The 17,211-nt window shown below is 36.8% G+C and overlaps 1 protein-coding gene across 1 annotated transcript; it reads right to left on the minus strand.

Moving 5' to 3' along the window:
* Positions 1–11,800: 11,800 nt before the first annotated feature.
* PTTG1 (PTTG1 regulator of sister chromatid separation, securin) lies at positions 11,801–16,623 on the minus strand. Its single transcript, XM_015815339.1, has 6 exons — positions 16,578–16,623; positions 15,088–15,199; positions 14,373–14,542; positions 12,721–12,811; positions 12,273–12,422; positions 11,801–11,927 (listed from the first exon to the last, which is right to left on the minus strand). The coding sequence occupies exons 2-6, from the start codon at positions 15,176–15,178 to the stop codon at positions 11,854–11,856; spliced, it is 576 nt and encodes a 191-aa protein (XP_015670825.1). The 5' UTR covers positions 15,179–15,199; positions 16,578–16,623; the 3' UTR covers positions 11,801–11,853.
* Between the last annotated feature and the right edge of the window lie 588 nt (positions 16,624–17,211).

Consider the following 17,211-nt stretch of genomic DNA (forward strand, 5'->3'; position numbering starts at 1 on the left):
GCAGCAGCTTTCTGCAATGGGCCTACTGCTCTGTGTTCCCAAGCAGCATCGTAGCTGACAATGGAAAGTCATCTGAATGCATTTGCCATTTAAATACATACTGAAGGCACTTTTCTCTCCTTGTTCAATATTATGGCCTATCAGAAGATCAAAACTGTTAGAGCAGATTCTTTGGGAGAAAAGATTTATGAGTTGAAAACAAAAGGGGGCATAGAGATAACTCATACCTAATGCTCTGACTAGACAGAAGCTGTCTGGCTACAGAATCAGTGGAGAGAAACGACTGCTATACTTTCTTTCATGCTGGAGAAGAAAGTTGCTGGTTTCTACGCGCAAGAAATCAGCATAATAGACTTCCTTTAATTGCAGGGGGGGAGTGGAATCTGCTTCCCACCAGTATCATAATTCTTCTACTCTAAGCTTTCTACATGTGTGCACACTCAAAACAATGCCAGCTTCGGTTTAAATATCAATATATCCCTCAGAATCACTCAGAGCAATTAGCTAAAATATATAACAAAGTTGTCACAGATCCGCTTAAAACAATCTACAGTGTACTCAAAGGGCATCAAAAACATCCCTCTAGCTCTTATTGGAAACTCGGTCACCGCACAAATGGTGTTCGTTGTTCGTGGAATCTACATAACAGTACCATGTGGCCTGAAATTCAGAACTTCAGATTACAGAGCTAATTATTCAAAAGCCCAAGCTTAAATCTAATTTTCCCGATCTCATTTATGATAATATGCTATCTCTAATTCTAGTGATTACAAAAAAAAAAAGATGGAGGTAAGAGTTGACAATTTATCACAAGAAAAACCACAGCCTTTTCATCCAGTTTCTTTCATTAAGGCTCAAAACTATCTAAATAAAACAGAGTTTATAATATCATATGTTTCTAACCAATTAGTACAATGCAATATGTATAGTCTGTTCTGAAATTGGCCGCACCAATTTTCCTAGAGTCTAACCTGGGAAAGTGAATGTGACTTAAACAGTTTAATCTCCAGATATCGTGGTTTGTAAAATTGTTCAACTTTCATTTAAAAAAAACACTTCAGTCCTTTACTCATCTTCCTATGAGTCATTTATCTATGAAAGAATTATTAGTTTGGAAGACTGAGCAAATACAGTGGATATAGGGTACTTATATCTCAGTAAATGATCTCAGTAAAATTTTCAGTAAGATTTCTAATTATTTCTTTCTGCACAAGATATGTAAGTGCTAGAGGGTACAGCAATGGATTTACAACTTGTTTAAGTAACCATACCTAAAGGGGTCTTGCAAATAGCTGCTCATTGACCTCAGCATTAAGTATTGAATGGAATCTCCCAAGGCTTTTTCCTCAGTTGTCAGCCTCATTATGTAGGCCAAACCAAGAATCCAAATCTACAGGAAGGCTAAAACTACTTTTATTAATGATGGCTATAATAACTGAGTCTTGCCTGTTTGATTATGCTGCATCTCCATTTCATTCTTCTTATACCTCAGTGAATTAGGGAGGGGTCTGTCTGAGCTGCTTCCAAATGTCATCTGAACATTCTGGATTTAAAAAATATTAAATTGAAATACAAAACTTAAAAATATTTCAGTCCCTCCTTTTGCCTAGGCTAGGGGTAGGCAACCTTGGCTCTTTTATGACTCGTGGACTTCAACTCCCAGAATTTCATCCCCTCATCCAAATCATTGTTGAAGATGTTGAAGAGCACTGGGCCCAGGACAGAGCCCTGGGGCACCCCACTACACACTTCCCTCCATGTAGATGCAGTTCCATTGAGGACCACACACTGAGTACGGCTAGTCAGCCAGCTATGGATCCATCTGGTGATGATGCTGTCTATTTTTTTTATGTTATCAAGTGGTAGGTTGTGGTCTACTTTATCAAATGCCTTACTGAAGTCCAAGTAAATTATATCCACAGCATTCCTCTGGTCCACTAATTTTATCATCTGGTCAAAGAATGTAATAAGATTTGTCTGGCATGATCTGTTTTTGACAAACCCATGTTGGCTTTTGATAATGACTTTGTTTTCCTCTAGGTGCTTGCCGATTCGTTGCTTATCTTTTCCAGAATCTTCCCAGGTATTGAGGTCAGGGTGATAGGTCTGTAGTTTCCTGGATCCATTTGTGTTCCCTTTTGTTGAAGATGGGAACTACATCAGCTCTTTTCCAGTCCTCTGGTAGCTCCCCAGTGCTCCAGGATCTTTGAAAAATATAGTTCAGTGGTTCTGAGATCACATCTGCCAGTTCCTTGAGAACCTTGGGGTGTAATCCATCTGGTCCTGGTGATTTGAACTTGTCTAGGGTGGACAGGTGTTCACTTACCATTTTCTTGCCTATCTTAACTTGTGTTTCTAATCTGTTTTTTATGGTACTGTTGTTGATAAGTTGGACTGTTTTTTCCCTTTATGTAAATATGGATGCAAAAAAAGGAGTTAAGTAGTTCTGCTTTCTCCCAGTTGCTTGTCACCTTGTTCCCACTTTCTCCCACTAATGGACCAATCATTTCCTTAACTTTTTTCTTATTTTTTACATGTTGAAAGAAGCTTTTTTGTTATTTTTTACTTTTATCGAAAAGCCTTAGTTCATTTTGAGCCTTAGCTTTCCTCACTTCATCTTTGCAGGCTCATCTTCATTTTTGCAACACTCCTGTGATTGTAATTGCAAGTGAGCTGCCAAGTACATGAATTTTGTTCACCTGACCGTGGGGGCATTGCAACATTCATAACTTCAGGCATAGGTCATAGGTCCATTTGCTCAGTACCATTGTAATTTTGAATGGTTGTGGAATGAACAATCATAAATCAAGGAGGACTTGTACTCTCTACATCAGTCCAAAGCTTTCAATATCCTAATACATGGTCAAGAGAACAGAATACATAGGGAGATATTTGTCTAAAAATGAGGGGAAAGAAGATGAACCAAGGCAAGAAAAAAGAATCTCTTCTACCCAGGGCTCTTTTTTCTCATAAAACGCCCAGAACAGAGTTCTGGATGGAACCTTGTAGGGTAGGCAAGGCGGGTTGTATGACGTGTGTGAGTTCCGGCACCTTTTTTTTTTTTTAGAAAAAAAGCACTACTTCTACCTCTGATAAAAAGAAAAAATTAAAGGAATTTGGGGGGGAGAAATCCACCAAAGCAAGTTAGGTCCCCCAAGAAACACATAGGGGAAAACGTGCATTAAGTTGCTGTATGTGCGCCTATCTATTATTTTATTTCCAATATTTATTTCTCTACAATAGCAATAGCACTTAGCACTCTAAAAAGGTGAGAGGAAAGGGGGGGGTAATTTTACTAACTGTCCCTTCCAACTTTATTATTATTATTATTACTTATATACCACTTCATGGTGTTTTACAGCCCTCTTTAAACAGTTCACAGAGTCAGCATATTGCCCCTAACAATCTGGGTCCTCATTTTACCAATCTCAGAAGGATGAAATTTGAGTCAACCTTGAGCCGGTCAGAATCAAACTGTTGGCAATCAGCAGACTTAGCCTGCAATACTGCAATCTAACCTCTATGCCATAAGCTCAGTAATCATGAGTTTTATGTCACCTGGAATTTCTTTGCAACTGAGGTTCCTCTAAATAGGAGCAGATCTTGTGGTCTGCAGAGAGCCTTATATTTGCCTTCTTTTTTCTGAAGGCTGTTTTAATATTCTATCTATTATTTGAACTCTATCTTTTTCCTCCCCATCATTGTATCTCTAAAAAGGTGAGAGGGAGAGGAAATGGGGGGGGGGGGTAATTTTACTAATTGTCCAGCTTGCTGCTACAGAACCAGCAAGTAATGCTACAGAATTTATTTCACGTTTTCTCCTTCTGGTTTTCCAGAAAACCAACATAGTTGTAAGAATTCCACCTCTACTATTCCTCTGGGTTAGAAGAAAAGCAATAGGTGAGATACTCCCTGAAAGAGAGCTGTCAGCAGGAAATTACTAAAGAAAGGAAGTTTGAAACCTACAGTATTTTACCTAACAGGCTGAGCCATGATACTACAACATATGAGAAAATCTAAAAATGCTAATGTCCCTCTGACTGAACACGAGGAAGCAGTCTGATACAGCAGCTATCAAGGCTAATATAAAATGAATATTTTATGAATAGAGGTGAATTCAGAATTCACATCAGTGAAGGTAATAGTTCCATTGTCCTTAAGGAATCTGAAAATAAGGAACAGTTAAAGGACCTGGCATATTTAACCTGAAAAACAAATACTTACAAATATCTAAAAAGTTGTCATGTGCAAGTGAAAAGCTGACTATTTTCTACAAAAACTCATAGCAAGACACAGACCAAAATATTAAAAAGGAAGGCCATTCAGGCCAATTATTAGAATTTTCAGTCAGTTACGGTGGTTAAACAGTGCAAGAGTCAGCCTACAATAGTGATGGATTCCTTCTTAACTGAGTTTTTCAAATTGGGATGGCCACTTGTCAGGGATGGTCCAGTGGATTGCTACACTGAACTGAACAAAGAATTGGAAAAACTTATAAGTTCCCAGTTCATAATTCTATGAATCTGGAAGCCAAGATAGTTGTGCACCGGAACAGGTTAATCTTCTTTAAAAAATTAAATTGTTATTATTTCAATCTTCAAAAAATAGCTTTCTTTCATAATATCAGATAGTTTCCTCTGTTTCTTTATGGAAACGCTGTGAATATTAACTGCTTAGCCAAGATTTCTTCTCCTAGATGAATGTGCACTGTATATAAATTGTCTTATTTTCCTAGAGGCGCATAAGCTGGCTTGAACCTCAGCTTCCTAATATATGCAAATACACAATGTACCTTTATTAAAACGATCATCTTTTCGCTTTACTTGGTTGAATTAATTCTTCACATTCCTAAATGCAACAAAAATCAGTAATTCTACATTCTACAAGTTTCATTTCTATATACTTCTCAGTGTTCTTCCGTACCTTTTTTTTCTCCTTACATTTGAGTAAAGGGAATGGGACAGCCAGCCTTGAATACATCAGTGTTGCAATTCTTTCTCCTACAAGAGAAAGAAAAAGATTGGATCCTCTGATGCTCCCTTCCGTTTTCTTCAGAATAAATTCTCTCTGTATTGCCACCTCTCTCTGTTCCTGTATCCAGTGCTATGGTGATATCAGTGCCATTTATATATTATATTTTCTTTCTTTTTCTTCAAAACAAATAATTGCTATAGCTTTTGTACTGCTACAGTACAAACATCCGAGACATTAAATGGTAATTAATTCCTGCTAATGCATCTACATTATTACTATTGCTGAAACTGTTTAATTTGGAATACTTATCCTGCCAAGACTACCAAATTAAAGGAAGAGCACAGGCAGTTAGAAAAAGTTATACTATGGTTAATGGTGCTATATTAAGTTAGTGTGCCAAAGCCCAGCAAAGATAAATATTCTTCCATCCCCAGTATATTATAACATGTATGAGAATTACTAGACCCATACCATGTATTGATAATTTAATAATTGCAATATGCATTCATTTCACTAAATCCTATTGATCTAGCAGGGTTTACTCTAATAAAAATACCTAGGATTATATTGCAAGTTAATTTGGCATGATTAATAAGAAAATGATTTTTGGAGGCCTTTGTTCTCCTCTGGGGAAACTACTTATTAGGAAGGAAAACATAAATCTCTTTAGTTCAGAGAAGAAAAGGCATGCATTTAGATAATATTTTACAGGTAGTAAAATTTATTACTAGGGGAAAATAATTCAGCTACAAGTTTCTGATGGCTCTTTGTGTCAAGCGTTCATTATAACATTAAGGAGCATTTTGTGTGTAGAATTTCAGACATTTTGTCATAAAACTTAGTCCATTTGGAAGATTATATTCACTAGAAGCCAGAGATTAGTTCCCCTTAAAGCTAAATTCTGAGTAATTTCTCAGATCATTGACCTCCTGCGACAAAAACTAAATTTGCACATTTAGGCTGTTTCAATATGGATTTGGAGAAAAAGATTCATACTCTTTAAAAGGCGCTATTAATAAAACTTATAGCACCATCATGCCTGTATGGAAACTACTACTAGGGCTTCAACTATGGGGAAATTGTAGCAAGTTGTTGTTGTTGCTGTTGTTGTTGGAAATAAACATGATTTTTTTTCTTTAAACTGCAACATTAAATATGACTCAAGCATTATAGAATATAAACCAAATCCTAATCCTTACTGTTATGTCCTGGGCCTGCCGAGTCATTCAGCAGGTGCAGGAGGCTGCAGAAAGGCCTGGGCAGACCACGTGGATGCCCGGGACCAGACAGGCTGTCTCCAGCCTATTGCGCATGCACAAGGCGGGAGAAATACATTGCATTGATTGGTTGACACTGTCCCTGCAGAAGGGGTATAAAAGGAATCCGTGCCATTTTGTTTTGGTTCTGTTGTGAATGGAATAAAGACAAGACTGTTTGTTACTCCTGCTCGTCTCAATGCCTTTTACTTGGAAACAGAACACTTGCCTTATTTTTTTAAGCCAGCAAAGATGGTTTAAGATGAAGGCCAAAATGCACTTTCTTTTGCGTGGTTTGAAATATATAACATATATAAAATGACCACACACTGGGAGAACATTTAGAGGTTTTCAGCCAAGATCCTGAGAGATGACATCAGAAGACCATAAATGCATTCTGCAGAAGAAGAAGAAAGATTTCTCACAGTGCTCTCAATGCCCAAAGTTCAAACAAAAGAGGAATTCAGTATTCAGGTGGCAAAAAGCTAAACTTTATCCATAGCAACTCTGGAAAAGTTCATTTTCCAAAATACATGTCAGTGTTCAAGGACACTGGCTTTCAACTTCTTAAGCATCTTTTCCAAATCGATTTATTGTACCAATGCAAAATATTTACTCTCAAAGTATCCAGCCCTCCCTTCCTCCCTCCTTTAGGTATGAAACTATGGGTGTGGCTGCAATCCCTCCTTTTATTTGATTCACTTCATATATTACCCATAGGCACTTCCAAGCTGAGGGCCCAGGAAAATGGTAATTAGGCAGACCTGAATAAGGAAATTAGTGTGACCAATATCTCAATTTTCTTTCTGAGTTCAACTCCTCTTCCCCCCCCCCCTTGCCTTTTCTTGACATTCTTTATATTGGAACACAAAACATTTGGTAAGTGTGAGTAATTCTCTGTAAAATGAAGTTTTAAAAAGAAGGTGAGCTTTAACCGATGCCCCAAAGAAACAACAACCAAACTTTAGATATATTCATAAAGTGTCTGAAGACTTTGCTTCCATGCTTAAGATTCTATTTTAGCAATAAATTAACGTTAAAGGTTCCAGAAGCAAAGTAAATTAAATATTCATCACACATATTTCGGTTTAACAGTCATCACTATCTGCATTTCTGAATACAATTTCTATGGCTATATACAACACGTGAGATTTTTATAGGATTAATATTATTTCAATAAATTACACAACTGAAATGTTAGGTTCTGCTGGATGATGTTATATTAGAACTAATTTTCCCAAACTCAAATACAAAGTTTGAATGGAACTTAATGCATTCACCTCTATTATTTTAGTTTAAATAGGGATATTTTAATAAATGAAAGAGGAAAATAATCCTTGAAATTAGCTCTTTTGTTCCCTGTATTTACTTCTCCACATCATCCACATCATTCACCATTCACTTCTGTCAGTCATAGACAAGCTTCTAAGGGCCGTCATGAAAGAACTCCACACTTGGTTTCTTTACCAGCTCCTTACAGTCTTTTCCACCTTTTCATATGGGTCAAGCCAATGCCCTTAAAAGTTGTGGAGAAAGATAGAAGTTTCCTGGCATGTCTGATCTGTATGGCACATGAGATAGCAGCCAGGCATCTGTTGGGTGGTTCATGAGGCATGAGGCACAATGTTGTCATGTTGCAGCAAAATGTCTTGCTCTTCCAAATTCTGCTTAACTGTGTTTCAAATGTTTGTTGTAATGATAGAGCTGCTATACTTAAGGAAATCCATGTCAATAATCCTGCATCTGTATCCCCCCCACAAGCTGTAGCCATGATATTGCAAAAAAAAAAAAATCCTCTCCTTCATCCTTCTGGCAGGACAGCAATTGATAGCAAATTTCAACTCTTGACACTTGGATATCTGCTGTCAGTATGCAATGAACCCATCTTGTGTAAACCTTCCAGTACTGAAAAACATCAATAATGTGACCCACATCTTCCTGTGAAATGCCAAGCTTGACAGCATTTTGCCTTTGAGTGAACTACCAAGTTAAACGTGAAACTCATCAGTTGCTGTCATAATTCATCCACTTCATTCTTGATCGCACAAATCTGTTCTTCTCGTTCACCATCATTATCTACTTGGGCCCATTAAGGTAAATATTCACACCAGCAGACTCATCACTATAAACAATCTATGTTTGGCAGTGAATTTCACCTGGAAGGACTCCTTCAGCAGTCAAAAATTTAACTACCATGCATTGCTTAAAGTGCCTTAATGAGAAGTCACTGCAGAGCTCCATTTCACAAATAGTAACAGCAGAACGGTTTCTCATAGCAACTTTCTGCCAACTAAATGGAAAAACAGATGCTTAAAACTGTGCCAACTTCTAACTCCAATTAGAACATTGGAGACATTATTTTTCATTCAGAGTGAAAAGATATGCTGAGTGAGCCCATCAGTTTGTGAACATTAGGGGTGAATATGAATTTCCAATTCTTACCATGTTCTTTAATAATTACAACCTTCTACTAAATCGTATCAGAACAAGCAATGCTGCAAAGAACAGTAACATCCTCCATTATGAACTCTGAAGCTCTAAGAAGAAAGCTCAAGAACTTAATGGTTCATATGATCTCTTTCAGTCATAGAAGAAGACCAAAAACAGAAAAAAAGGAAACTGTAAGCCGGGGTGGGGAACCATGGCCCTTTTATGACTTGTGGATTTCAACTCCCAGAATTCCTGGCTCAGGAATTCTGGGAGTTGAAGACCACAAGTCATAAAGGACTATGCAAGTGATGTTGACAAGATTTAATTTCTGGAACCATAACATAATTTTAGTGACTGATGGATTACAAACATAGGATGGGCTGCACCTCACAAAGACAAGTAAACGTGTTTTACCAAAACATGACAAATTTGGTTAGAAGTGTTAACCTAATATTGCAAAAAAGAGATACAAAACTCCTAAAGAAACATCACAGATAATCCAATAATGCAACTTATTACCACTGGATATTATTTCAGAAATAACATTGGCTCATTAATAACACCCAGATTTTAGGAAACAAGATGATCTTCAACTCTTAGAACAAGAAAATAAATATAATTTAAGAAGCAAAGCAGATATTGGCAAGATGATTCAGATTATTGGAATGTAACAATCAAAGATGAACTGTGACAAAAAGGCAAAATGAAGATTTGCACTCTGCATTTAAAATATCTACACTGGCTCAGAAATCCAAATGAATAAACTTGGCAATACCTCAGAGGGCATCTAGCTTAAAGTTAATAAAAGTAAAGCTTGCCCAATCAAGGATAAGATACTGGTGAGCTTTTTTTTATTTGGACGATTTAAAACTAAGCTATAGATTTTTTTCAAAGAAGCATTGAGTAGCTGTGATGGAAGACTTTAATTACCTTAATTACCAAGTTAGGGTCGACAAACTCTGTCAAACGGCCCTTCCTGAAAATGCTTGGCTTGTGTGGTTTCAAAATTTGCCCTTTCAGGATGGCAGAAGCTGTGCTTCGTATTGACCAATAACAAAAGCCTACATGAAAAAGGGAAATAACCTTGGGAGAAGTGATCATCTAATCCTGTAGTTGAGTTCCCCAACCTTTCGGCGTTGGCAACCTGGAGCAGGGGGAGGGGAAAAAGAGATGGTTTTGTGGGAGGGGTAAATGCATGTGCACGCATGCATGCCCATGAACACCCATTGCTTGTGCAAGTGGTGCCACGAGCGCCCACGATGCTCAGTGACACTCGTGCAAGTGGGGCCGCAAACACCCACGACACTCGTGAGAGTGGGGCCGCGAATGCTTACAACAATGCTCACTCGAGTGGGGCCATGAATGCCCACAGACACTCACACAAGTGGGCCCATGAACGCCCGCAGACACTTGCATGAGTGGGACTGAACAGACACACACATACATGCACACTGACCATCCACTCCGACCCGGTGGCCAATAGGCTGCAGCCTGGTAGTAGGTCGCAGACCACAGGTTGGGGACCCCTGCTGTAGTCCTTGATTGTAAAGGAAACTGAAATCAAAGGTAGCCCAATAACCTCTTCAGATTCAAGAAAAAATATAAAAATATCACAGCAATAGTGAAAGAAGCAGCAGTTGTAAAAAGGAATTCACAGTGAAGGCAAATTCCTAAAAAAAAGTAGATACTGAAAGCAGAATAGCAAACAATTCCAGTAACGAGGAAAAAATGGACAAAATCAGCCAATGTAGCTACAGATTGCTTACACAGATAGTCCTTGAGTGACAACCACAATTGGAACCAGAATTTTCATTGCTAAGCAAGGTTGTTATTAAATCAGGATTCCCAATTTAATGAACCTTTTTTCCAAAGTTAACTGCAGTTGTTAAATGAATCAGATTACAGTAGTATCTCTGCCTCACAAAAAAAAAATCATTTTATACCTGTGCCTGTCTGGCACATAGATTGGTCAGCGGGAATGTCAGTTGGTGGTCTGTCATTTAGAACAGGGGTCATTGTAATGTAATCATTCTCAACTACACAAGCCATTTCTATATCCCAGAACAGGATTGTTAGATTTGGGAGGTTGAAGTTAGAATTTCAATTGTGTAATGCAACCTCTATGCCAGAATAGCAAAGGCAATAAAAGGAATGGCAATAAAAGGAACGTTGTAGTGTTGAGTTCAGCTCATGACAATTAAACCTAGTTTCATTGCCCAGATGTTTAAATTAGTAAGGTGACCAATCGTCCTCCTTTAGGGAGGACAGTCCTTCTTTTGTACTCATTTACATAATAGGCATGTAAGCATAATTACAATATAAAATGTTATTGTTACAAATGTTTTTTGTTATGCATTTATCATATTATAGTGTATTATGTATTGTTGCAATGAATAAAATGTTTTATTTACGATATTTTTTTCTTCAATTTATTTGTGTCCTCCTTCTCATTGTAAAAAAGTTGGTCACCTTAAAATTAGTGAAGTTCAGAATTATGTCAATTAAATTTGCACTTTGTTCATACAACATGCTAACTCCTGTTTCACTGTATGAATTTGGCTGCCTAGGCTCACACTAAACATTTATAATATAAACAGGAGCCAAATTTGCATACAACCCTCAACAACAAACTAGTCAATCACTTTTTAATCTAGTATGTTGTACAAATCTAATCTAGAAGTTTGAGTTGACACAAAACTTGGCACCTGTTTTTCCAGCTAACCATGTCTGCAATATTAAATATGTTCAAGGGCATACATTTGCACATTTTATCAGACCAGCAGGCAAGTTAGAAAGCACATACGCATTATTCTTATCCTATAGAAAAGTGATTTGTTTCCAAATTATTACCTGTAAATATGATAGAAAAAATTCTCTTATGTTTGCTGAAGGTAGATAATTTTGAAGTAAAAAGGGAAATGGACAAGTGGCTGCAAACTGCTGCTAAAAAACAGTTTTCTTTGGTGTTGTTTGCTCTTTATATTCTCCTTTGTGGGGTTCATCTTAAAATCAGAATTATCTTTCTTTGGGGTAAAAATGGTAAATAAATAATTTCTTTATATGAAATTATTTTCCCCAAATCTACAGCAGGTCAAACAAGACAAGAGTTACAACTACAAATTCTTTATTATGTCATTGAAATGAGTTACAACATTATTCATAATACAACTTTAAAATATAGCTTGTTTACTTTTTACAAGGGAGGGGGAAGATCAATTACTATTTCATCCAGAGTGGTCAGAAAATCTTTAGTTGACTGCAGACAATCTAAAAAAATAAAAATAAATAAAAGATTATAATATCTCTAATCAGTTATATTCTCTGATTTAGCTCCAAGTGACTAAAAAGTGTGTCTACTTAATCAATCTTAAAGTTATTGGATGAGTCCTAAACCATTGTTATCTTTGTTCAGTTCTAGCCCTTCCTAACCTGGTGCCTTCCAAGTATCTTAGGACTTCAGTTTGCAAAACTATTAGCCCACATGACAAAAATTAGCTAGTAAAACTAGAAATTATACTTTTAGTGCATCTTGAAAACCCCAGATTGAACAAGGCAGTTAAAGAAAAAAACATCACAGCTGCTAGATTTTCTGAATACAGTCTAACTATTTACCATAGTCCCATGAAATTAAAGGTTGTTTTGCAGGTAGAGGGATGCTGCTTGCAAATCTATCAGGTGCACTGTCAAATGTCATAAGAGGAACTCCAGTAAAAGACATATGGCTCAGCCGGTGCTCTTCAGGAACATCAAAACTCTCAAAATCTATGAATGGAAAACAGTAGAACAGAATACAATGAAATGCAACTTCCCATTTGATCTTAAGCATGGGCCAGAGATAAACTTAGTTAAAACTATACTTAAATTTAGTCAATATAACTTATAAATTTTCATGATCTTTATTAACCTTGATCAAGAATGGAAGCCTACTGCACTATACACAGGATGACGTACCAGTGATATCACATCTAATTGTCCAGATACTTATTTGTGAAAGCTGATTATTCAATAATGAGTCCTCTGTTGCCAAAAAAGCTCAAGCTCTTTCCCTTCTGAGCATTACCTAGTGGATTATAAGAAAAAAGATTCTCCTTCTCTGGATATTCTTCAGGAACCATTTTGTTGTCTTCAGTTCTGCTTGTATTTTCATTTGCCTAAGTAAGAATAATAATAAGTAGTAGTTACAACACCCTCTGAAGACAAAGATTAGAGATTGTAGCACATGAAAACCTGGGGTATATAAAAGGCTGTTTTATTCCAGTGTTACTAGCCTAGGTTATTAGCTCACAGTGCCCCATTATAGTCAAGACCCATAAGCAGAAGCTCCAATCTTTTAGGTAAAAGTTTTATTCCTCTAGATGAAGTTGACAGAGATTAAATTCGAGGCTCAAGTGTTTCTTCATGTACTTCACCTCCTGTGATCAAAAGCTTCAGTAGAATATAGAATGTATGCAGAATTACTGTCCTTATCAAGAATTCCATTGTATTGCCTCTACGGGCGTGAACTACCCATTTCAAGTCTTATATCACTGTTTATCAATGTGAAATAATAGCAATTATATTTAATATTGTTAGCAGTAATTTATATGCTTTCATTAAATATAAAATCTGACAATCATTTGTTTATATATTCTGATAAACCAAGGGAAGGCAGAAGAGTGAACATAAATTTAATGATATTTTAAGAGATCCGGTGCAGGACATGTTTGTTAGTAATAGTTAATTCCCAAATGATGATGTGAAAAAGAAAGCATTCTGGCCCTCAGTTCCTGAACTTAAGATGTATAAAACAAGACACCTAGAAAACTTTGGTTAATATCCAAAAGTTAAGAGGGGAAGAGCTGGTTAGAACACGGATAAGAAACAAAACATCAATAACAAAATACCAAACGATTTCTATTTTGTTAAGAATAAAACTATATGGATGTTCCTAAATAGTCATCAGGCATCTAGCCTGATCTGAAGACTTTGCATCAAAACAAAACCTTGCTGTTCAGAGAAAAATTAGTTCTTTCAGCATTAGAAGAATGCACCAGCAATGGTAAAGTAATCTGAACATTGCAGTAATCTTTATATCTTTATTACTTGGAATATTTCCTTGGAAGTCCCATAATACCATCCTGATTTGTTGGGACTCTAAATTATAGTTACTTTGGAAACTACCTACACAGGGACCTCTGTTTTCCTTCTCCGTGTATATGCATACTATAACTTTTGTTAGGCTTAATCCATCTTCTTGAATTGTAGGGCAAGCAACTTCTCTGACCAGCTCATGGTTTGTGCTTCCCTTCACACAATCCAGGTTACTAAAGCCCTTCTCCTCTGTTTAGTCTCAAATATCACCCTTGTCCTGGTCTATTTGTTTTATCTTTCCTTCCATTTTCCCACCCCCCACCCCAAATTAATCTTATAGATATCAATTTCATTTTCCTTCCAATGAAATGGCATAGAAGTGCAATTGTATTGCTTTTCTGGCTGTCCATCAGCTTCCAAGATGTTATTTCTTTTTTTGTAGCTGTTTAAATGTTATACATGGCAGACTGGGAGACACCTCTAAAGCTTTATGTTCAACTTCTATAAATTGTGATTCAAGCTTTCTATTCATTCTTTGGTTTAAAATTACTCTAAGTTGTTTGACACGAATACTGTTAGTTTCTTCTGTCTGAGCATCTCAATGGCATCCAATAAAAAATTAGCTTTACTAATTTTACTAACCTTTTTTGATAAGAGCTTTTTTCCTTTAGGGAACTGATTCTTTGTTGTTGCTAGAGGTCTGTTCAGACTTCCCAGAGCCTTCCTGACTGATTGAGATTCTTTTAGATTCACATTAGCTGTTCTTCCAACAAGAGGGGTTTTAGGATGAGACCTTTCAACAAAAACTTTTGCTGTAGAGAGGGAAGTTCCTGTTACACAATGCAATTTAGATCCTATATTCCAACTTTTTTTTTTATTAAAGTAGGTTTTCTCTAATATAGGTTTAGCATCCCCAAATGCACTAAAATCATACAACTGGCTAGGGAGGAATTAGTACAACCACATTGCCCTTTATGACCTTTAGATAATTTCAATAAAAGTTGCTTGTCTGGCGACTAAGACAATATCCTGCAGTTTTGCTCAGCTCCTTCCATACAAGGCAGAGTCCAAACAGTGGCCCTTTCTACAAAGCAAAAAGATAGCCGCTTTTAATTTTTCACAAGTCACCAAGTTACACCTAAAATCTCAAGCTGGCTTTTTCTCAGTGCTGTCCATTACACAACAGCCACAAATGATATCATATTTAGGTAGCTCTTCATCTTCCATCCTCTTAAAATAACAAAGCATTCTGATTAGACAGCATCCAAAACATTTAATATGCTAAATCTTTTTAGAATTTAGAGAAAGATTTTTTTTGCTCATTTATATTAGTTGTATTACATAAATGCAAACTCACGAGGTCCCAATAGCTGTTTTAGTCGGTCCTTAGGAGCAGTAGCGGTGCTATTTTCTCCATTCTCTTTGTCTATGAAGATATGTGTTGCCATTCCTATGGCATCAAATGATCCCTAAAACAGATACCCACAAAATTATAGCACATCTAAGTTTATTCTCTAAACCTCTCACATCAATACAAGACTGAAAATGTACTTTTCTCTTAGAATATTACATAGCTAGAATAGCAGCTTCTAAGCTCAGAATCTTTCAGAACTACGAGTTATCCTAGTTCAGACTGTCTTAAGTTGATTCAGGTGGAAAGACTACAAATTCCATACAAGATTCATCTCTTCTTCTTACAGGAAATGTTTTTCACTTAAACAATTTGAAAATGTGACTTTATAATTGCTTCTTCCCAATTTGGAAAACATAGTCTGCCATTTATTACATGCAATATATATAATTCCTTGATTTGACAGTGGAAACAAGTAAATAAATTGTATTGTCTTAATTTCAACAGGGCTAGACAATAATTTGGTCACTAAGAATATCTGTGGATAATTATGCCTCAGCAAATGGCCTTAGCTACTTTGGGCTCAAAACAAAGAAAAATCAGACCTAGTTTACACTAAGTTAAGAACTATCAGTATGGTTACATAGACTGAGATCCCACTAGTGGGCAGTTACAATCCACTTTCATTTTGGTTCCATAAACATTTTGATAAAGTAGGTGTCAAGCTCAATAAAACGAGATTTATTTACACCAAATTAGGAGTTACAGTTGAGAAAGTAAGATTCAAAATACATAGGTCAGACTAAATACAGTGTAGTATAGCCATTCATTTGATCTCCAAACTGTCTCAATTCATAATCTTCCCAACATCTAGTATTCAAGGATTTACTTTGAATTAAACACTTTGTAGTTATACAATTAGCCTTTTAATAAAAAAGAATTCTCCCCTATTTTGGAATACTGTGCCTCATGAAGTTCTAAACCAGCACTTTTGTTAGTTCTGTAACAAAAATATTATTCCATATGAATTGGTGATGTGCACGCACTACAGAAGTCAGCATATCTTGCTCTCTGCTACCTGTAAACAGAACTGAAGCCTTTATTTTTCAATTATTTCAATGTAATACTAGTAGCCCCGGCATTTCTATATTCATTAATAGAGCTTCTTCCAAAATTAGTTTTAGAAGGCTATCAAGCAGAAAAATAGCACTGCAGTACACTGCACTTAGGTGCACTGCACCTAAGCAGTGCAAGTCCATAGAAAGCATATACTTTAAAAAAATTCTAGTTTAAGCAACTATGACAAAAGAATAGAATTGAAATACCGACCATCCCGCTTCTCCCTAAGTTACTGCTTGCAATTATAATATTGCAACAGAGCTAGCCTTTAAAACGTAATACAGTAGGAACAAATAGAAACTAAAATTAAACTAGCTGTCATGGAAAAGATGTTCTAAATCTATCACACACACACACCCCCCTTATTGATTCATTACCTCGCCAAACACTTTGTGCAAAATCTACAACTGGTCTTTCTCTACCGGATTGTTTTAAATCATTAACGTCGTTCCTGATTGGCTGTTGCTCCTCGTGTTGAGATGTTAAAACTCCTGATTGGCTCCCTTTCTAAACTAATGCTGGCGGGGGAGAGGTAGAGGTTACACTTCTTTGCCTTCAATCTCATTTGCAGGCAAGGCGGGATATTTAAGCCAAGGACGCGTGGTGTCGACTTGTGAAATACGAAAGCGTTACCGACTTGATCCCATAATGTTCAAATTGTGGTGGGGGAAAAAGGGAACTTCAAGCTCCAGGATAATCTAATTAAAAATATATATTTCAGAGGGATGGCTGTTTTAGTCTATCGCAACAATCAGCATGGAATCGTGGTGTTTTACTGTGATGCTGTGAACGTCTAAATCAGACCAAAGTCCCATGAAACTCTCGGGGAATTACGACCAAGTAAGTTTAGCTAGTAGCGTCTGATTCATTTTACCTGGGTTGGGAAGGCAAGCAGGGTTGGTCGTGGCTAAGACTTGGATGGGAGACTGCCACCCCAGGGATACCACGACTGTCGGCTACACTGGTCGAGAAAGTCCCGGAGGAAGGCAATACAACCCACTTTTAAATCGT

The sequence above is a fragment of the Protobothrops mucrosquamatus genome, unplaced genomic scaffold, assembly GCF_001527695.2.
Source record: "Protobothrops mucrosquamatus isolate PMUCROS unplaced genomic scaffold, P.Mucros_1.0 scaffold336, whole genome shotgun sequence".
NCBI classification, from domain to species: domain Eukaryota; kingdom Metazoa; phylum Chordata; class Lepidosauria; order Squamata; family Viperidae; genus Protobothrops; species Protobothrops mucrosquamatus.